The sequence below is a fragment of the Plecotus auritus genome (assembly GCF_963455305.1).
Source record: "Plecotus auritus genome assembly, chromosome: 8".
NCBI classification, from domain to species: Eukaryota; Metazoa; Chordata; class Mammalia; order Chiroptera; family Vespertilionidae; genus Plecotus; species Plecotus auritus.
In genome coordinates this window covers 114,164,910-114,187,581 of record NC_137782.1, presented here as the reverse complement: position 1 = coordinate 114,187,581, position 22,672 = coordinate 114,164,910, and the positions used below count along the sequence as shown (strand labels likewise).

Here is a 22,672-nt window from a genome sequence, read left to right as displayed (position 1 = left end):
ACAGGTTTGGACTTTTCTTATGTCGACATTTACTTGGTGTAGTGTGACAGGATTCCAAAGAAGCGCACCAGGACCATCTTGCAGACCCGGACCCATTCTAGGTACCAGCAGGGACCCGAGGACTCCTCATTTTGTATCAGGTGAACTTGGGTGAATTTCCATTGGAATTTCAGACCTCCCTGTTTTAAGGTAAGAGGATTACTTTATTTCAGCTCTTTTTTTTTTTTTTTTTTTTTTTTTTTAATCCTTGAGGTGGAGCTAAATGTAAATGGTTGAGAGAACCCAGGCTAAAGATAAGAATGGAGATAACTAAGAACAGGAGGGAAAAAATTAGATTGGCTTTTCATTTGGAATTGCATTCTGAGAATCTGAGCAAAACATTTTACCTCATAAATGAGAGCCTGAACTCATTCAACTCTGAAGATGAGGGGCACTTCCTCCAGCCCAAATCTTAGGTATTCCTAGGTGACTAACAAGCTTTGTGGAGGTGTCAGAGGATATCCCTTACTATGTGCAGGAGCCACATAGGAAATGCCAACCAACTGTAATGAAATACTTGACTCTTCTGGGGCCATGCACATATACCGTGTTTCCCCGAAAATAAGACAGTGTCTTATATTAATTTTTGCCCCCAAAGACACACTAGGTCTTATTTTCAGGGGATGTCTTATTTTTCCATGAAGAAGAATACGGTACACATTTATTGTTAAATGAAAATAAAGGAAATTTATTACCTGTATACGGTACGGTAGTACGGTAGTTGTCAACACAAACCAGACAAACTGTGAATCCTACAGTATCAAGAATTTACTCATTTATTCAATGACAATCATGTCATCATCTTCTGGAACATCATCATAACAATCCAATTCCTGAATTTCCTGGTGAATTTCTTGTGACTCCATTTCTTTCAGAATCAGTGGACCAAATCTCTCATGTTTAGCAATAGCACTGTCTTTAAATGAGTACTTCTTGTCAAGATAGCCTGCTAGCAGTGCATTTGCAATGCAACTGTCAGTGATTTTCTCCCATGAATTCTTCACCCAAGTCACAACTTCTTGCAGTTTAGGTTTCACAAAGTTTTCACGCTGATTTCTCTCCATTCTATTTTCAATGTAGTCATTAATTTCCATGCGCAAATTGTCTTTGAGTGGCTTGTTTATTGCAATATCAAGAGTCTGGAGATAGGCCGTCATTCCTGTGGGAATCATTATCTGATCTATTTTTCTTTCGTGAAGAAATATCTTCATGTCTTTAGCGCGGTGAGTGCTGGCTGCATCCCAGACTAGCAGACCTCTTTGGCTCCCTTGCATAACAAGCGGCAGCATTAAATCGACCCACTTCCTTATAACTGCTTGTGTGGCCCAGGCTTTTCCAGTTTCAAGAATAAAAACGCCCAAAACACGTTCAATCTTTTCCTTCTTGCCCTTAGAAATGATTAAAGGTGGGATTTTAGTGCCATCCAGACGAATTGCCAAAATACAGGAAACACGTGCACTTTCGTAAGCAGTGGAGGGAATGTACGCCAAGGAGGCACCCCGCTGTTCAATTGTTGTTTGAGATGATTGGCCCATAAACACTGCAGTTTCATCCATAGCAATCATGTTGGAAGATTGTATTTAGAGAAGTCAGCATCATCAATAAAGGACTTGGATGCAAGTGCTCGCTTAATAACTTGAGTATCTTCCAACCTAAACAATGTTGTAGATCTTCTTAAAGACAGTTCACTTCGCTGAAGGAAATTATCCAGCCAGTGTTGTGATGCTTTGAAGTCTTCGGGGGCTATGTCAAACTGTGGTGCCATTGCAAGGGCAAATTCTTGAATCTGAGCCCTATTCACAACCAAAGCCTTTGCTCTCCTGTCAACAACCCATTCACAGATAAGGTCTTCCAGCTCGGAAAATAATGGTTGCCGACCTGATCCACACTTGCGCTTTTTAGCATTTCCCTTGTCCACTTGTTCAATGAGGTTACCATACTCTGCTCGCCATTTTCGGACCAATCAGATACTCAACATCTTCTCTTTGCAGAAAGCAGTAAGATTGTGGCCCCAAGAGTCTTCCACGATTCCTTTCTTGTACTACACGGAGTAGCTTTTTCTTTTTGCGCTCATTTCTAGGGGTAAAAAAAAAAAAGGAATTGGGGTATCAAGGTGGGGGGGGGGATCACTCAAAATGACACGGGGGAATCAAAATGGCACAGGAGAATCAGAGGGGGGATTACCATTTTAGTAACCCCTTTTGATCCTCCTGTGTCATTTTGATTGTCCCCTCTGATCCTCCTGTGTCATTTTGATTGCCCCCTCTGATCCTCCTGTGTCATTTTAAGTGATCCCCCTCCCCCCACCCCTGTGCCACTGAACACCTTCACCAGACATCCCCCCTACCCCTTTATCAGACATTTACCCCCTGGGGCCTGCCTGGGGACTGTCACTGGGCTTGCTGGGGCCTGGATCTGGGCTGGAGCAGGGTCTGCCACTGACTGAGAACCTTCAGTCATCATGAAGGCGGCCGCGAGCATCAGGTAGTGTCACCAGAGACAGACCAACACTCACCACCTTCGCCGCATCCTGTCTGCTCTAATCCTCCTGTAATTCTACATGCATCTGCGAAAGTCTCCTCCTCTCTCCCGCCCCACGCTCACCGCTCACTCCGACCTCCGCTCCGCCTCCACACAGCAGTGACGTCAGGACTCCGCGTAACGTCACTGGTTGCTAGATGCAAGTCGGGGCGGCCCTAGTGACCAGTTTACGGTAAATTAATTTTCATCCTGAGACAGAGCCTGGGGGCCTTATTTTCGGGGGATGCCTTATATTTCACTCAGAAGGAAACCTGTAAGTAAGTCTTATTTTCGGAGTATGTTTTATTTTCGGGAAAACACAGTAGGTTGGTTACCTAGCATTTGAGCCCTCATAGCTGTATTAGACTGTCAGAGAAAGAAACCAAGAAATCCAAGAGGGTTGACTGAGACTCAGGAGGTGACAGCCCCTTGGAGCTCAACCCATAAGCTGCCTCTTAACCAGATGAAGATAATGATTTCCGTTCTACACAATATCCCTAGAAATTTGTTCAGACTCTGAAAATTTCAAAATAAAACATATTAACATGGGAAATCATGCCTCCAAGGCCAGAAACTCCCAACCTCAGCCCCCATTAATATTCCTGCAGGTATCTATATATATAAAAGCCTAAGTGACTGGCTGACTGGCCGGTAGCTATAACATGCACTGACCACCAGGGGGCAGACGCTCAATGCAGGAGCTGCTGAGTGACAGCAACTTTGTAGAGTGCCCTCTCGCACTCTGGGACCCCTCGGGGGATGTCGGACTTCCAGTTTCGGCCCGATCTCCACAGGCCAGGCTGAGGGACTCCACTGGTGCACGAATCTGTGCACCGGGCCTCTAGTAAAATAACTAAGAAGCCTTTACTCGCAAGTACTTACAGAAATGGAAAGATTTAACTAGAAATGTTACCAACTTTATATTCTGAAATCTAATTATGTTTTACTAGAGGCCCGGTGCATGAAATTTGTGTATGGGTAGGGTCCCTAGGCTTGGCCAGTGATAGGGGTAATCGGGGCTTTCTGGCTGCCAGCTGGGGCCTTCCTTCATTCCATGCTACCCCTGGTGGTCAGCACAAGTCATAGCAAGTGATCAAACTCCCGTCATATATTAGCCTTTTATATATATAGATTGTAATCAGTGATACTAGATTCATGCCATTTTAAAAAACTGAGGTAAAATATACATAAAATAAAAATAAACATTTTAGTCCTGGCTGGTGTGGCTCAGTTGACTGAGCGTTGTCCAATGCAACAAAAGGTGGCCAGTTTGATTCCCAGGTCAGGGCACATACCCAGGTTGTGGGTTCAATCCCGTCAGGGTGCATACAAGAGGCAGCTGATCAATGTTTCTCATACTGATGTTTATCTCCCTCTCCCTGTCTATATAAAATCAATAAAAACATATTTTTAAGAAAATTACCAAAAAATTAAAAAACATTTTAAACTATACAACTCAGTAGCTTTAGAATCTGAATAATGTTGTACAACCATTAGCTCTCTGATTCTTAAACATTTTCTTCACCATAAAAGGAAGCCCTATACCTTTTAAGCAGTATTTCCCATTCTCCCCTCCCCGATCACCTCATTACCACTAACCTCCTCCTGTTTCTATAGCTATGCTTTTTTATATGCTGGTTCTTCACATATTTCACTTCTAATTGACAGAGCTTTATTAATCATTTGTATTATTATTTTATTCACTTTTTGTTTTTATTTACTTATTTACTTATTTTTAGCCATACAATATACAAAATAAATCAGTCTCTATGCGGTCTCCACTTTCGGTCCTCAGGTATCAGGGTTCTCTCCTGGGAGTTTTCTGTTGATTATTCAGGAAGTTTTTCTATATTTTAGTTGTAATTCCAGCTACTATAATAAAAATAAAACTTAAATATCAAGAACAAAGCTCTGACTATTAAAATAATAACAAAACAATGCCAATGCAACACAGCAATAAAAGAGAAATCAAATTACAGACATGTTAACATTTTTAGCTACTAAATGAAAGTTGCTTTTGCTGCTGGTGTATATTTACTCAGAGTCCTCGGACTTGGCTGCGCAAGACTTTACAGAAGACTGGCAGCTAACCAATGCTAGCATAGCCAGAAACATGGTTGAGGAAGTAGCTTCCACTTCTTGCTTTTCTACTATCTGCTGGGCTTCAGTCATTAACTTCTTCAGATGACCCCATGTTGGCACCTTGGTCCCTTGTGTAGCCGTCTGTTTTCTTCTTCTTCCGCTTTGCTGTCATCAGGGCAACTCTTAGTCTTTTGAACAAAGGGACAAGGAGCTTCTCTGGGTCCATTGTGGTGATGCACGTAACGCTCTGGCACCCAAATTGGCTGCTCTGCTCCTTCTGGAAAGATACAAAACACAACCTCTTTCCCACATTATTACTGAATCTGATAAAAACTCTTGTCTGGTTTGTGCATCCTTCCACCAGGCTAACTTGGTGGAGGCTATTGTATAGGAGGCCTGATGCCTTTCGGCTGCTGTACAACCCTCTGCATTGCAATTCTAAAAATTTAAAGTATAAAGAGCATGACTGAGTTTGTTTTGAGGTGACACATAACATCTGTCCCCCTTTTTGTTTTAGTAATTGCATTTTAAGAGTACGATTGGCTCTTTCCACTATTGAGTGACATCCATTTGTCAGATTTGATTAGGTTTAAGTCCTTGGGGATTTGCCCCTAATGCTGGCACAGGGAGGTGGATAACACACTGAGGGCATTGCTTGACACTTGGCGAGCCTGCTCTCGGGAAATATGGAGTTCCTTGTGCAAGGCAGAGGCATTTTGGTGATGTAGGGCATGTGAGGCCTGTGCCATGGAAAATGGAGTGACCTCCTCTACTGAGGCAACGAGGCAATCTACTTCCTCATTACCTGCAGCCAAGGTACCCAGAAGGCCAGAATGGGGTCTAATATGGCCAATGAAACATGGAAACTGTCATTCTCAAACAACCTTTTGAAGGCTGAAAAATAAATGAAAGAGTTCCTCCGAATTAGTGTGCCCTACTGTAGCTGTTTCAATAACTTTGGCCATACTTACCACATAAGCACTATCATTATAGGTCGATAGGCTCCGTAGCAAAATCTGTCAAGGCATAAATAAGAGCTTGTATTTCTATCCGTTGTGCTGAAATATAAGGGGTTTGAAGGACCTTTGCTCCCCTGCTGCAGTAGATCCAGTGTTTCCAGAACTGGATCCATGTGTAAAAATGGTGAATGCCTGAGGTATAACATCTTCAATGCGGCAGCTAATACCATTCCCTGAACGTAGGCTGGTCCAATATCAGCACAAATACGGATAAAATGCATCCATGAGTAATTTCCAGGTGAGAGACAAGCCTCTGTGACAATATTAAGCATCTGGTAACCTTCCACTATTATTTCCTCTGAACTTTATTTGACCTAGGGTGTGGACAGTAAATGACACTAATTGGATTTCTGCTATCAGTCTTTTTGAGTACTTTGGCATAAGCTATTTGCCTCTGTTTGGGAGGCAAAATATAAATCACTGACTTTTAAGTGTCCTTGTTTTAGGGAAGATAGGATTTACCAGGTGGCCCCAAACCGCTTGGCATTCATATTTTTTAGATGGTTGCAAACTGCTATTACATGTGAGTCACAAAATTAAAAAATTGACTCTGTAGGTCTTTGCATACACTTAATAAAAACTTTCTTAGGATTCCTAAGTATATTGAATAAATTTGTCATTTCTCCTGTAGAGATTTTTAGATATGGTCTTAATTAATGTCCCCTTTAAAAGTCATTTAAGGTCTCAGAAACATCAACGATGAGAGAGAATCATTGATTGGCTGCCTCCTGCATGCCCCCTACTGGCGATTGAGTCAGCAGCCAGGGCATATGCCCTGACTGGGAATTGAACTGTGACCTCCTGGTTCATAGTTCGATGCTGAACCAGTGAGCCACACAAGTTGGGCAGTTTTGTTCATTTTAGATTGATCGGTGGAGTAGAGAAGACTTATGTACAGGATTTTTGCATAATCGAATGGCACTGCACTCAGTATTTGACCCTCTGATTCTAGGAAAACCTTTAAAATGGCATTGTCTTTTATTGATAAGGATTTGCTACTGGGTGCATATAAATGGTTATTGAAGCAAAGAAATCCACTAAGAGGTCCTGCAGGGTCCTCTTGTGGAGACAGCAGGCCTACTGAGTAAGTACACAAGAATGTAGGATATTCACATGTACCCAAATAAAACAACTGCTAAGCAGGGCCTTTAGCTCAAGAAGCAATTGTGGGCTGCATGAATGGCTGGTGTGATGTCAAGTAGCTGCTGCCTGTGGCCTGAAGAACATCAGGGCAGGACTAGGAGTTGTCATGGGGCTTGTATGAAAGATAAATAATGAATTTGCCCTTTCCTAGGGAGAAAGTGTCTTTTTATGAGATTTTTGTCCAGGTGTGCAAAATAGGTGTGTTTCCCTGGAACGTCTAATCACATCTTAGCAACAAGGCAGAAAGAAACAAAGGATGCTGAGTGGGTGCTAGGCCCACAGGTGGAGTTCATACAGAAAGTTTTAGCCCCAATGATTTGGGCGGAAACAAAGTACCTGTCCTGTGGTTTAAGAGTATGCATTCTAGCCTGGCCAGCATGTCTCAGTGATTGAGCATTGACCTATGAACCAGGAGGTCATGGTTCCATTCTCAGTCTGGCACATGCCTGGGCTTGATCCAGTGTGGGGCATGCAGGAGGCGCCAAACAATGATTCTCTCTCATCATTGATGTTCCTATCACTCTCTCCTTCTCCCTTCCTCTCTGAAATCAATAAAATTATATATTTTTAAAAAAGAGTATGCAATCCAGAGCTAGAGCCCCTCGGTTTGAATGTTACCTTTGCCCCTTAGTAACTGTATAACTTTGGACAAGTTACTTAACTTTTCTGAGCTTCAGTTTCCTCAACTGTAAAATACAGACAATAATATAACACCAGGATGTTATAATGGTTTATATTATAATTATAATACCAAGTAATATTTGTATCCTACTTAGAACAGGGCCTTGTACATAGTAAGCATTAGGTGTTTATATGTCAGACCTGGAGTTCCAGGTGCCATTACTGCCCAATAACCCATCACAAACCAAGTGGCATAAACAACCACCCTTTTAGTATGCTCACATGTGTGGATCAAGAACCAGTGGGCATGGCTTGCCTTTGCTCCACAACGTTGGGGGCCTTGGTGAGGAAGACTTGGAATGCTGGGAGGGACTCAGGTGGCTGGGGCCGGTCCTTCACTCATATATCTGAGGCCAGCTAGGACCACGGGCAGAGCATCTGCTCATGCATTGGTCATGGCCTGGCTTTGCACATCCTGGTAGCTGGGTTCCGAGAGTGAGTGTTTCAAAAGCATGTGAAAGAGTTAGAAGGAATTCTGACTCTCTCTCACTCTCCCTTCCTCTCTGTAAAAAAATAAATAAAATATATATTTTTTTTTTAAAAAAGAAGGAAGCCATATACCCTTTTGTTCCTGAGCCCCAGGCGTCACAGGGAGTCACCCCCACTACCCTGTACTGGTTGAAGCTGTCACCCAGGCTGATATTCAAGGGAGGTGATATAGACCCCATCTCTCCATGGTATTTGATGGGACAGGAGAGCCTCAACAGCCCCTTCTACTTTGGGAGTCCCATGTGCACTGTGTGAGTGGGCAGAGCTGCCACCCAGGGTGCTTCCAGAGGAGCAGAGCCCTGTGTTGACTCTGGTCACACCCACTGGGTGGGCCTGCCTGAGAGGACTCTAAGACTCATGCCACTCTGCATAGGGACTGTGGTGCAGGACTTTGAAGTGACTGGCAAGGCCACAATGCCAGGATCTGAACCTTGCTCTGCACCTCCTGCCTTCCAGCACCAGGGCTGATATGTCCTGGTACCTGAACTAGTGCTGAGTTGCTATCTTTAGCCCACTGACGTTGCCTGTGCTCCATGGTTTTAGTTATACGCTGCTATTTCATTTTTAAAATCAGCCATAGGATTAAGGACACTGTCGTTATAAAAGCCACACTCCTAGCCTGAAAACTCATCAGTGAATCCGAGGACAAATGTTCCCATGGTGATGGTTAAAATAGGAGCTTTGGAAAAAGTGGCAGAATGAGACGAATGTCATTGAAATATAACTGCATTTGCTGTAAGTGCGAGCTTGGGGAAAAATCTGTTCTAGGCAGAGAAGCTCTATGGTGCTTGTGACATGGAAAACCCAAATCCTTAGCTGATTGCTGCTTTTGTGTTTTGAATTTTTATAGTGTTTATTGTTATGGATACTTCTCAGTGTCCTTCTTACCAAGGCTATTTAAAAGGACCCTGCCACTCCAAAGGAAAATAAGAACCATATAGTTCAATTTTTTTCTTTTTCTTTTTTTAAACCTCACCTGAGGATATGTTTTTATTGATTTTTTATTTTTATTTATTTATTTTTTAAATATATTTTATTGATATTTTACAGAGAGAAAGGGAGAGGGATAGAGAGCTAGAAACATCGATGAGAGAGAAACATCGATCAGCTGCCTCCTGCACACCTCCCACTGGGGATGTGCCCGCAACCAAGGTACATGCCCTTGACCGGAATCGAACCCGGGACCCTTCAGTCCGCAGGCCGACGCTCTATCCACTGAGCCAGACCGGTTTCGGCTGTTTTTATTGATTTTTTAGAGAGAGGGAGAGAAAAATTGATCAGTTGCCTCCTGTACACACCCAGACCGGGAATCAAACCTACAATCTTTTGGTGCACTGGATGATACTCCAATCAACTGAGCCATCCAGCTGGGCTAGTTTACCTTCAATCTCAGAATGTAGCTTTTCCCTTGTTCTCACTGAGCAATGTTTCTATATTTCTATATATGCTGTGTATCTATTAATCTACATACCTATTGTTTCTACATTTCTATATATCTCCTGCCTTAGCAGTCAAGTGCTGGATTGGACTTATTTGAAAGGCAGGGCTTAATGTTTTTGGTGTGAAAAGAAGCTTGTGTTTTTCTGATTTTAAATCAATACATTCTTGCCATATAAAATTTTAAAAAATATACAAAGAAAGTAAACTATCCTAAACCCAGCCACACACAAATAAAGCACTGTTAACTTTTTGATGAATATACTTTCAAATCACAATCTTTTTGTGGATTTAGAGATAGTTCTGTTTTATTGCTGATGTTAAATATATTCTGGGACCTATTTTTATGATAATACATAGTTACATTATGTGTAATGGCAAACACATTCCAAAGAATCAGTATACCATAACTTATTTAATAATAACACTGTCATAATGAGCCAAGGAAAATTTGGCCTATAGCTAAAAATTATTCTCTTACATATTGAAAGACAAATGATTTCATGTTTATATATATCTAGGTTGCTTTAATGAACATGTTGCACATTCATCCTTATGCAGTTGGCCAATTATTTTCTTAGTGTATATATATATATTCCTAGAAGTAAAAGATGTATGCATCCTTGAGTAAAAGATGTATACATTTACTATTTTGAGATTTCAATTACTAAAGTTCCCCTTGGAAATGTACCAGTTTACCTTCCCATAAACACCTTTGTCAGCATTAGGTATATACCAAGATTTGTAAACAAATATCAATCAAGCAGTTTTATTATTTTTTAATATATTTTTATTGATTTCAGAGAGGAAGGGAGAGGGAGAGAGAGAAACATCAATGAGAGAAAAATCATTGGTCGGCTGCCTCCTGCACACCCCCTACAGGGGATCAAGTCTGCAACCCTGGGCATGTGCCCTGACCGGAAATCGAACCAGCTATCTCCTGGTTTGTAGATAGATGCTCAGCCACTGGTCAATGAGCCATGCTGGTAGGGCAAGCAGTTTTATTTTTCATATAATTGGCCATTTGTATGACTGAAAAATTACCTGTTTTTTACCCATTTTTATTGAGGTATTTCCTTTTTTAAAATTTGTAATTGTTCTTTGCATATTAAGAGTACTAGCATTTTATCATGTGTTTACTTGTATTTTTTCCTCTGGTTATGTGTTTTGAAGTTGTTTATTTTTGTTTTATTTCATTTTTGCCATATAGAAGTGTTACAGTGTTAAATGTTTCAGTGTTTTCCTTTAAATATCTAGTTGCACAGATTTTTTTAAAAAGCCATCTATGCCCCCCCCCCCGGTATTTTAGTCTTTTTATCTTCTTTCATTCTGTTATAATTTTAGTATAAGAGACCCAACTCTATTTTTGCTTCCCAAGTGGTTATCCAATTAGGATTTATTTTTAAAGCATTGGTTGGAAAGGTAGAGGAAAAAGAAGCTGGAGAAAACAGAGGCTAAAAAGCAGGGCTGGTTCCTCTCTGAACCTCCTTCCCAGCATCCTCTCTGCTCAGAGGATCAGGAATAAAGGAATCCAGGATGGCTTCAGGCGTGAGCTTCCCAGGAATGTTGGCTGAAGCCAGAAATAGAATTGGAACCCCCAAGTTTCCTTTAAGGGAATGAGAAACAGGATGGTGTTGAGGTAGCTCATGTAATAAATAGAGTTTCCACTGCCCTCAGAAGTCGCTCTTCTCCACGCCAATTCCATGACCATTAGAGCCCACGTGTCCTTCCCCTCTCCCTACCATGGTGTGGTATTAGTGCCAATGCTGGCTATGCCAGTGAGCAGCAGTCCATGCTTCTGGCCTAAAGCCCCTTGAGGATTGGTACTGACCAAGGCATGCAAGTGTCCCCATGTACCCACATGGTCCCTGGCTCATAGCTGGCACTCAGAAGGCCCTTGCTAAAACAAAAGGAAATGACCCCTGGAGTTAAACTGATTTTGTTGGGTTCATGGTGGACACTAGTCACCTCTAGATGTCATGATGCATCAAATAAAATGTGGGCTCTTAGTAAAAATTTATGCTTTTACTGTATTCATTTTCATGCATGCCTTCATTTTTCCAACAAGCACGTGTTGGGTCTGCTGCATGCCGGGCACTATGCTGGGTACTGAGAGTCCTGGTGGGAAGAAAGCCACAGTAGGAGCTGAGATGGGGCAAGAGCCATTGAAGACACCCACAGGCACCTAATCATGCCCAAGGAATCCAGAGTGACTTCTCAGAGAGTTTCAAAATTGTAATTGAAAAATAAAAAATGCCCGGCCAGTGTTGTTCGGTGGTTAAACGTCGACCCATGAACCAAGAGGTCACCAGTTCGAGTCCTGGTCAGGGCACATGTCTGGGTTGCGGGCTCGATTCCCGGTAGGGGGTGTGCAAGAGCCAACCAATGTTTCTCATCGATGTTTCTCTATTTCTCTTCCTTCCTCTCTCTCTAAAATCATTAAAAACATATTTTATAAAAAGAAAAAGTATTTAAAGTTAAAAAAGAAAATGTTAGTCTTAAAGAATAAGGACAGGTAAGAAGTTCAATTCAATATTTGTAAAAACACTTTCTCCTTAGGAATTCAGGGCAGAAGGGTGGCCTGAGAACAGGTCCAGGTATTTTAAAGCCTTAAATTCCCTTGTAAGCCCTAGTTAAATTATTTTCCTACTCATATTTGTAGCCTCTATGGCAGAGGTAGGGATAAGATCTATGTAATTCACAGAGAGTGTGAATTATGGGCTACTGGTACCTCACATTCAGCCAGCTTCTACAAGGAGCAAGACCAGCCATCTCTGATGTGGGCCATCAGGGGTGGCCACTTGCCCACGTATGCTCCCTCTAGCCATTCTGCATAACAGACCTGTCTATGTGACAATTGGCCATTGCCCAGGAGACAGCTGGGAGGGGCCTCGCTGAGGCCCAGCATTTTGTGGTAGAACATGAAGTAGCTGCAGTTGTGGACCAGTGTCCTATGAAGAGACACAGACCGAGGGCAAACCCCTTTCTTATGAGGTGGCTAAGCAGGAAAGCTCAAAAGTCCTCCAGACAAGAGATCAAATTCTATACTTCCAGCCCCTAGCTGTAGGTGGGAGCTGGTTGTCCCCAGGTCCCAGCACTGATGTGAGGACACTTCCATCTCCTAGCTGTGTGACCTTGTGCTGTAGGTGGAGATGACTGTCCCCACTTCCCAGCACTGAGGTATAAGTTGCTCCACTTCCTGCCCTAGCTGGTTTGGCTCAGTGGATAGTGTCGGCCTGCGGACTGAAGGGTCCCAGATTTGATTCCGGGTTGCAGGCTAGATGCCCGGTTGGGGGCATGCAGGAGGCAGCCGATCCATGGTTGTCTCTCATCATTGATGTTTCTTTCTCTCTCTTTCCCTCTCCCTTCCTCTCTGAAATCAATAAAAATATATTAAAAAAAAAAAAGTTGCTCCACTTCCCAACCAGGCTCTTCCCTAGTGGCAGTAAGGGAGCCGCTTAGCCTCAGGCTCTCCTCTGAGCACCAAATTCAACAGAAAACAAGGCTCTTTCCTTGCAGTTTACAAATGTCCCAGGGTTCATTCTGATTTGGCTAGCCTAGGATGGACCTTGTTCCTGAGGACAATTCAGTGCACTGAGTGGTCAGGCATAGGGTCACTTGTCAACCTATGTGGATGAGGCGGGAGGGTAGGTTCCAGGAAAAGGAAAGCAAAGTACTTTTACTAGAGGGAGGGAGGATGGATGCTGAGTGGCTGAAATGCAAATGTCTCCCAGAAATGGAGAAGACTCTGGGCTTGAGGCCATCCTTCATCCTAACCTGTCCCCTCCCCCGTAGGGTTAGGCTCCTGTTGGTGTTCCTGACAGAGGTGTGTTTCCAGCCCCATAAGCACACTCATCACAGGGCACTGTCACTGTTTTTTCCCATGTCTTTCTCTTCAGTCTTTGTTTACCCAGCTGATATCAGAGTGTCTTCTCTTAGATTTCAACTAGTGAGGGAAGGAGATAAAAGGTAGTTGCCCAAATAATTAAATGTCATAGTGAATATACACCAAAAAAAAACAACAACAACAAACAAAAAACCATGCAGTGGGAATTCAAAGGGCAAGACTGAAGGGATCAGGAAAGCGATTCTAGGGTCTCTAGAAACAATGGAGTGGCAGCCAGTGTCCAAATATGTATTATTGAAAGAGATGCTGGGCTGGAGTACATAGTGTTAGGTTTGTTTGGGCTAATACAGATCCCATGAGGCTGACCCCCCTACCTAGAGAAAGCCCTCCAGCTGCTGCCCTGCCCCTGTAGTCATAGAGCCCACCGCAGCAAGAGCAGTGGGATTCTGTACCCTGCAGGCAGCTCACACTCACAAGAGGAAGGAGCTGGCCCATGCATGACCAGTTTTCCATTCCCATCACCAGAGTGGTCATCTTTCACTTTTCCTGAGCAACGAGAGGACAGGAGTATTACCCCCATTGGAGCACCTTGCATGCAGAAGGCAACAGGTCAGGTTTCCAAAAGCTGGCATTTAAGATGGGTCTACCTAGGTCCTAAGCAGGAGGGATTGAGTGTTCAGGCCAACACTCTTAGATGCAGCTTCTTGTCACCTCACTGTGGTCCTACCTTTGTCTCAAGGCTCTAGAGACCATCCTCCTATTTGCCCCCGGCCTGGGCTGCTACATGCAGAACCTCTATACCCTGGTGCTTGGGTTCTGACTTGCTGGCACATGGTTTTGCATCTCTGAACCCTAAGATACTCTCCCAGCTCCAGCTGGCTTGGTTCCTCTGCACCTGCTACCTTGCAATGAGCGTCTATCTTCAGGTGCAGCAGCCCCTGCTGTTTGGCTTCTTCTCATTGTGCACTGGACCAGGCTGGAGACGGATAGTAACCAAAGCTGAGCCAGCAAAGCACTGACTGGAAGGGAGGGAGGGAGGAATGAGTAGGAGTCTCATGTAATCCACTCCGAGCTCTAGGCCCTCCACTGTCCACTTGGGAAAATTCTTGCCTACAGGAGGCAGGGAAGCCTTGCTCCCAGAGCAGGGTTGGTGGAGGCTGCCCGAAGATTCTCACTGGGAATTTTCATCTGGTTCGGGGAAGGGTTGACCTATATGCAGCCGCATCCTTGATGACAAACCCAGATGCTTTCATGAATTTAGATTATGAATCAGGGGGAAATTGCCTGCTATGAAGAGATTCACCTACTGATTAGTAACTGGATGGACACTGTAAACACTTTCCATTCTGAGTAATAGAACTTTGGGTCATATAGCACTTTGAAGAAAAGGAAAGGCAATTATTGCTGCCTTGTGGCCTGACAATTGGAGCCCAGTACTTGTGGAAAAATTTCTACATACTGCTAATTGGTGCTTCTTCACTCTCTACCAGGTTCCCACACTGGGAGAGATGATGTTCAGTCATCTTATCTGCAAGCCACGAGGAAGGGCAGGACAGAGCGCAAGGACATCTGTTGAGGGACAGTGGAGAAGGCTGGCTGCAGAGGGGAGTGTGCAGTGCCCCCAGCACTTCCTGGGCAGAGATGGAGAGCTCATGACCTAAACCTCAATACAGCTTCTCTGAACAGGCATACTCTATTGAGCTCAATGACAGTCTGTTGCAGGTCGGGTTCCCTGGACAGCTGACTTTGAGATGGTATTGAGGTTGCTCTCAGGTTCATCACCTATGGAGGAGGGGAAGGAAGCAGCCTTGGGTCAGAGGAAGAAGGTGGGGAATACTCTCCACAAAGGCCTCGGCTGACCCCATTGAGAGAGTTCTGAAGCTGGACGGCCTTTTCAGTTGTCCTGAGGGACAGTCTTTATACCCCAGCTTCAGCCAGTCTTTGAATGCTTGCTGTCCCCAGAAAGGAAGGTGTAACCTTGGGTTAGGTAGCTCTCTTCACTTGGGGGAAATTTCGAAGAGGGCTGTTAGCCAGCAACAGTTCCAGCAACTACCTTTAGTCATGAAGGTAGACCTAGATGGTTTGTCATGTTGTCCATTACTACTTTGCTATCAAAAGTTACTTCTTTGTATAAATTCTGGGAGCAGCTCTACTTTTCCTGGAGGAAAGTGATGGTTAATGGGACAAACCAGTCTGAACCTCTGCAGCTGGTCTTGAAGCCCCAAATGATAATTGTCATCTTCCTCCTCTACTACCCATTTTAGATTCTTTTCTTAAAAATGTATTTTTATTGATTTCAGAGAGGAAGGGAAAGGGAGAGCTAGAAACATCAATGATGAGAGAATTATTGATTGGCTGCCTCCTGCATGCCCCCCTCCTGGGGATCGAGCCCACAACCCGGGCATGTGCTCTTGACAGGATCCGAACCTGGCACCCTTCAGTCCGCAAGCCGACACTCTTACCCACTGAGCCCAACTGGCCAGGGCCATTTTAGATCCTTTTCACCCTCAGGAAGGATCTCTGCTGAGCCTCTGGTCACCATGCCATTTTCAGGCCATGCTGCTGTACTTGTCTACTTACCATTAAAACTGAGCAAGGGTGTTAACAGACACCCAACTGGATCATCTGGGTACCAAACATCTTTTTTGCTCCATTGTGTAACCAAAGGCCTAGCTCTTCCTGATGAGCAGGGTCAATTGTTCCTTCCAGGACAGAGCCTCACCCTTCTTGCCTGCTGGTCCCTTGACATGAGGAGTTTGAAGTGCCTGGTGGCAAGTGTAAATTAAAGTTCAATAGGGCTTTGGCTCTTATCCTCTAATAGAAATATTTCCTTTTTGGGGAACCAGGGCTTCAAACCCCGCAAAGCTCAGAGTTGTGGTGACAGAAATACCCCCAGTGGGATCATTGGGTTAATGGTAAGTGGAGACACTCCTATTTCCACCCCTTGGTCCCTGGACCTATCCATTCTTCTTTGGGACATAGCACCATATTGATTATTGATCGAGTATATACCAGTGGTCACCAACCGGTGGTCCACGAGAAAATTTTGGTGGTCTGTAGAAAAATTTGGACATTATTTGCATTTTTTTTATTTTTTATTAATCCTAATAAATAATAAAACAAATATTCTAAGAAATTCTTATATTCTGACTGAATGACAATTTTCACCTTTACACTGTACTAAATTTTCCAGTGGCAAAATAATCTGAAATTATAAGAACTCCAATGATGAACGGGTAGCCAAGCTTGCATACCTGGCAGATATTTTTTCGCTATTAAATGAACTAAACATATCCTTGCAAGGACAACTTAAGGACGTGTTCACACTACGAGGTAAAATGGATGCTTTTCAAAAGAAAATATTACTGTGGCAAACGTGGTTGGCTGAAGAAGATCTGCAAGTGTTTTCAAACTTTGATGAATATATGAGAGAGAAGGATCTCAACCGATCCTTCACTTACAATCTTCACTTACGATCTCAACCGGCACTTACAATCACTCACAGAATCTTTTGGTCGTTATTACCCAAAGAAAGAAGATCCCAGACATGGCAATATGTGGATAATAGATCCATCTGCAGCAAACATTGAAGATAGCAATTTAAACGTGAATGAAAAAGCGTCATCAATCTATCACCCGATGAGTCTCAAAGCTAAATTCCAATCATCCTTATCAAGACCTCATTTTTGTGTGTGTGTTTTTTTAAATATATTTATTGATTTTTTACAGAGAGGAAGGGAGAGGAATAGAGTTACAAACATCGATGAGAGAGAAACATCAATCAGCTGCCTCCTGCACAACCCCCACTGGGGATGTGCCCGCAACCAAGGTACATGCCCTTGACTGGAATTGAACCTGGGACCTTCAGTCCGCAAGCCGACGCTCTATCCACTGAGCCAAACCGGTTTCGTCTCAAGACCACATTTTTGGATCTCCATTAAAAGTGAATACCCAGCCCTAGCTGGTTTGGCTCAGTGGATAGAGCGTCGGCCTGCGGACTGAAGGGTCCCGGGTTCGATTCCGGTCAAGGGCATGTACCTTGGTTGCGGGCACATCCCCAGTGGGAGGTGTGCAGGAGGCAGCTGATCAATGTTTCTCTCTCATCGATGTTTCTAACTCTCTATCCCTCTCCCTTCCTCTCTGTAAAATATCAATAAAATATATTTAAAAAAAAAATAAAATAAAAGTGAATACCCATTGCTGAGTGAAAAAGCAATGAAAATTTTGATTCAATTTTCAACAACATATTTGTGTGAAAAAACATTTTCATCTGTCACAGCAATTAAAACTCAGAACCGGTCTCAGCTTGAAATAAATACAGCTCTCCGTCTTGCAGTAATGTCATTGGAGACAAAAATCCATAAACTTATTTCAAGCAAACAGGGGCAAATATCACTGTAAAATTTGTAATACTTAAATAAGCTTCAATTATTTCATAAAAATTAAACTTACTTTAATAAATTTGTTACAATTAAACAACCTCTGAAGATTGTTATGATTAAATAAGTATAATGTTGTTATATTAAATAGGTGCATTTCATATTAATAAAATGGAAGTTCTCTGATCATTTTACAAATGTATTTATCTTTTAAAAAAATCTTATTAGTGGTCCGCGGGATTTAAAATTATGAATTTAGTGGTCCGTGAAGTCCGAAAGTTTGGCAACTGCTGGTATACACTGTGTCCTGGAAGATGGTACCCCATCCTTAGATGGCAGCATTTCTGTACTGGCAGCCCAGCTATGCCTTCACAGGCCATTCCTTCTCTCTGTTCAGGCTGGATCTTCTGGATGGTACAGAATGAGATAGGGATAGTGGATACCATGGTCTTCTCCCACTGTCATGACTCCTTTGCTGTGTAAGGGGTCCTTTGGTCTGATATGATATTATGTGGGATCTACCAATGGGTCAGACATTCAGTAAACACAAGATAGTGGTGCTGGCTGAGGCCCTAAGGCAGAAAAAGCAAACCATATCCAGAATGTGATACCTGCAGTCAAAATAAATTGCTGCCATTTCCAGGATGGATGGTATCCGATGTAGTCATCTTGTCATTAAGTGGCTGGTTGCTCTCCTAGAGGAAGACAGCTATTTGTGGGGGGACGGGGAGAGGAGGGCAGCACTGAATTTGTTGCTGGCAGGTTGGACATTCAGCAATGGCAGGATCTCTTTCAGCCTTTGTGAATGGAGCCCATGCTCTGGGGTCCATGTATGGCTCCCATCTCTGCCACCATGGCTACTCCATTCATGTTCCCATTGTGCCAGTGATGAGATGGCCAGTAGCATCTGACATTAATTGGTGAGTCATTCTACTTAGTTGTTCAATGCCTCTTTCATGAAGTTGCATCTGGAGGGCATCCACACATTTCTTTCCCACCCACGTAGTCTATCCACCCAGCCCTCATCTTTTTAAAAAAAAAATATATATTTTGATTTTTTTACAAAGAGGAAGGGAGAGGGAGAGAGAGTAAGAAACATCGATGAGAGAGAAACATCAATCAGCTGCCTCCTGCACACCCCCTACTGGGGGTGTGCCCACAACCAAGGTACATGCCTTTGACCGGAATCAAACCTGGGACCCTTGAGTCCGAAAGCTGACGCTCTATTCACTGAGCCAAACCAGTTAGGCAAGTCCTCATCTTTGATATTCTAATCTTTCTCCTCCCAGGACCTGGTCAACCAGCCAAGCCAACAGCTAGTGACATGAGTTCATATATATTCTAACCTTGGCTACATTTCTGTCCATGCCAAGTGAATGACCAGGTACACCAATGAGAAAATTTATCCATTGGGAGAATTTCCCTTGCCACTGTCTTTCAAGATCACCCCAGAGTGGAGCTATAGTACAGCCATCATTCATTTTTGGCTTGCACCGACATACCATTCGGACATATAAGTAAATCAAGCTTTGCTTTTTTTTTCCCTCCTTGGTCAGCTGGTCATAAAGGGACCCATCTCTTATGCAGTCTTATGTGTGAGCTAAGGGAGAAGTGTTGGAGCAAAATGGTAGGTGATATGGATGTCTAGGCCATCTGCTGTGTACCTTATCAGTACCCCTGGCCCTACTCATGCCCAATTCTGGATGTACCACTTCTGTCTTACTATGGGTTATTTTTGGACCTACTCAACTTTATGTTTTGGTAATCTAATAGGCAGAACCTAACTTAAATAAGACGAGCTCATGATGAAGTACTTTGGATCAACTTAAAAATATACAAAGGGAATTACGTTTTTCAATATTGTTCTGGAATACACAAGCAAGTTTGTTGACAATGGATTGGGAGGTTAGGCTAGAGAGTACTGTTAGGGTCTAAACAAAAAAGTGGTTGAGAAAATGGTATAGAAGATATTAATTTTTAAAATTCTAAGGAGGACGAAGTGGTAGGTGGATGCAGAAATGGAGACAGCAAGTATATTTATGCTATCCTTTTAAAAACAAAATCAGAGCTGTGAAAGAAAAGAGAAGGGGGTGGTATCTGGACAGAAGAAGAGTTAAAGCCTCATTTTTTTCAAAGATATTTGATGATGGGCTTGATTGTGTTTATGTACTAAGAGAAAGAGGCAGTAGAGATGGAGGAAAATGGAGGGATTGGAGGGGCTCATTTCGATAAACAAAACAAATTAAAAACAGGAACACAACAAAAAGACCAAGCAGAAGTGCTAAGCTTCTTTTAATCATGGAAAGCAGGACAGTAGGAAAGTTCAACCTTTCTGCCAACTGCCTCCTCCTGGCCATCTTACCATCGCTGAGAAAAAGCCTGGCTCAACAAAGTGTCAAATACTACTTTCTGTTATATATCCATTTCTCCTTACCTGCTTTCAAGGGAAAATAAACATCAATACCAACCCCCAGAGTAAAATCAGATAGTCTGGATAGGATAGATATAAATTTCAGCTCCCAGTAAAGCAAGATTTTCTTTTTCTCTTTTTGGAAAAACAAATTTTATTATAAACATCTAAAATTGCTCCACTAGATAGAGTAAGAGAAAAATTTCTAATGCATTGCCTTGGAATGAGCACAGTCCCTTTAACATCAAGATGTTCTTCTCGATATTTTGTCTGTCTACAAGGTACTTAATATAAGTGGGAAAAACCCAGAAACAATTTAGTGTAAGGTTTTCCTATTGGACACTCAGCAGCTTCATTTTTATGAGGTTAGCGACAGAGTAGTCATTGAATGCCCTTTGAGATCATTTAGCCAGGCTTTTCATGAGAGCTGCAAAATAGGTTTTAGGAAACCTGTTCACCCCCTCCAGCTGGTACCTTTGGGTCACAAGGAGAGGGGCAGGTACTCCCCGATCCAGGGTATATGGTACTAACTCCAAAGGGCTACCGCTTTTCCAGACTTAGACGGCCACCTATCCACGTGGCTCTCCAAAAAGTGTCTGGCTCTAAGGCTGTCCTCCCTGATTTGCAAAGATTAGACGGGTGCGCAGACTCCGACCCCGGGGAACTGTCTCCGCGTCCCAGATATTCGGGGACAAACAGAGGGGAGGCCGAGAATGGTGTGATGGCAACTGCCGCCAGGCCACACTACCGCAACTAACTGAACACCCCCACTAATTGAATACCCCCAGAGCCTCCACAGAGGCAAGCCAAGTCCCCATCCCACCCAAACCTCATATTAATAAGTGCGGCTACGCAGCACCGCGCCGGATCCCGAGGTAGCATTGGCCACACCCCTTCCTCCGCGGGGCGGGGTCGGACAGCCCGAAAATGGCGGCAACGGCGGGGCCCGACGGTCATTCTCGGAGCGCCCTTGACTAGTTCCCATCGCCGCGCCACCTACCTTGCTAGAGAGGGACCCCGGCGCGTGCGCGAAGGGGCGGGAAGGAACGGTTACAAGCACTTGGTGTGGCCAATCAGCAGCGAGGAGTCCGGGCGACGCCCAATTAGAGCCCGGGCTGCAGAGAGGCGAGTAGGTTGTAGGTGGGCAGCGTGTGTGGCGGGTGAGGAATGCCTGGGATCTAGTCGTCTGTCACGCTGCTTCCCGCGCGCTCCGCACTGCGGCCCCTGTAGCCGGCGTGAGAACACTGAAGAGGCTGGTGCCCGCTGCCCGCCAGGTTCCCATCCCTGGCCCACGTCCGCTTCCTGCAGCGGTCACAGGCCACCTCCTCAAATTGGACCCCTCCTCACCGGCTGCTGCAGAGACATGACAGGGTTGACGTTGACCAACTAGGAGTGTCGGCAGGAGCCCGCCGAGACCGCGAAGAATCGTTCCTCTGTCCAAGGTGTCCGGCTGGTGGCATGTTCCCGCGGAGGCTGGTGGGAGCAGCGGCTGCAGCGGCAGCGGTGGTGGCGGCAGGCGCGGTGCCGCGGGGCGGTGGCCTGCTTGCCCTGCTGGCCAATCAGTGCCGCTTCGTGACGGGCCTGCGCGTGCGTCGCGCGCAGCAGATCGCGCAGCTCTACGGCCGCCTCTACTCAGAGAGTGCGCGGCTGGTCCTCCTGGGCCGCCTGTGGCGCCGGCTGCGGGGCCGTGCTGGCCATGTCTCGGCCGTGATGGCGGCGGTTGCGGGCTTCGTTTGGGACGAGGAGCGGATCAAGGAGGAGGAGCTGCAGAGGTAGGCCCTGCTTTTGGAGCGGGGGGGTGGGGGGGGGCAGCCCCGGAGGGTAGGGCGGGACCTTGAACCTGGGGCCGCACCCGGTAGTCCTTGAAGCGGTGATGCAGTAGCTGGCTCCTGTTTTAGCAATCCCTTGTTGTTGTTGCTTTTAATTTCCTGTTAATTTGATTTGTCCGGCTGGAAATAGCAGGTCGTGTAGGTTAATGTAGAGAGAGACTTGGAATGGGGAGCAACAAATAATATGAGATGTTTAAGGCATTTACTTGCGGCCATCGTTCGCCTAATCTTGAACACACCCAGAAAGGTGCAAATTCAAGAAGGTTTCAAATCTAACGTAAGGGGATAGACATGCAGTTCACAAAGTGACTTCATTCAAAGTGGGACTTGGTCAGAAGTGCCAGGAGAGCTCTCCTCATTGTGACTTTTGTGGGAGAATGAAGCTGGAAAGGATTTTGCCCTCCTGTCACAAACCAGTAGTCCAGACACTTTAACCTATAAGAATTAGGTCAGTGTTTTACTACTGTAACTAGGACTTTGAGAGTACTGTTTCATTAGCTCTGAAATTGTGCTCTCCATTAAACCTCTGAGTGAAAAGTGCGTGTCATTGACTGCATTTGTCAACCTGTGACTCGAAATCGGAGTCCTTATAGTTTTCAAGTAATATCCTAGAGAAGCCTTTGCTTCAGCTCTTGCTTTACATTGTCTCTGTATTTTCTTTTTAACAGATATTCTTAAACTGTTCTCTCTCTCCACCACACATACACTGTGCCCCTTGAACTATGAAACTGATTTCAGGAACCTAGAACAGCCCCCCTTCCCGCCGTAAATCCCATACAAGTCTATTTACCCCAGAT

General features: G+C 44.3%; 1 protein-coding gene across 1 annotated transcript in view; it reads left to right on the top strand.

The window, feature by feature from the left end:
* The first annotated feature begins 19,917 nt into the window (after nt 1-19,917).
* Nucleotides 19,918-22,672, top strand: part of STARD7 (StAR related lipid transfer domain containing 7) — a 33,298-nt gene continuing 30,543 nt past the window's right edge. Inside the window, exon 1 of the mRNA XM_080683647.1 lies at nt 19,918-21,818. Coding sequence (XP_080539773.1) covers nt 21,505-21,818 — 314 coding nt within the window. The 5' untranslated portion in view covers nt 19,918-21,504. The remainder of the gene's footprint in view (nt 21,819-22,672) is intronic.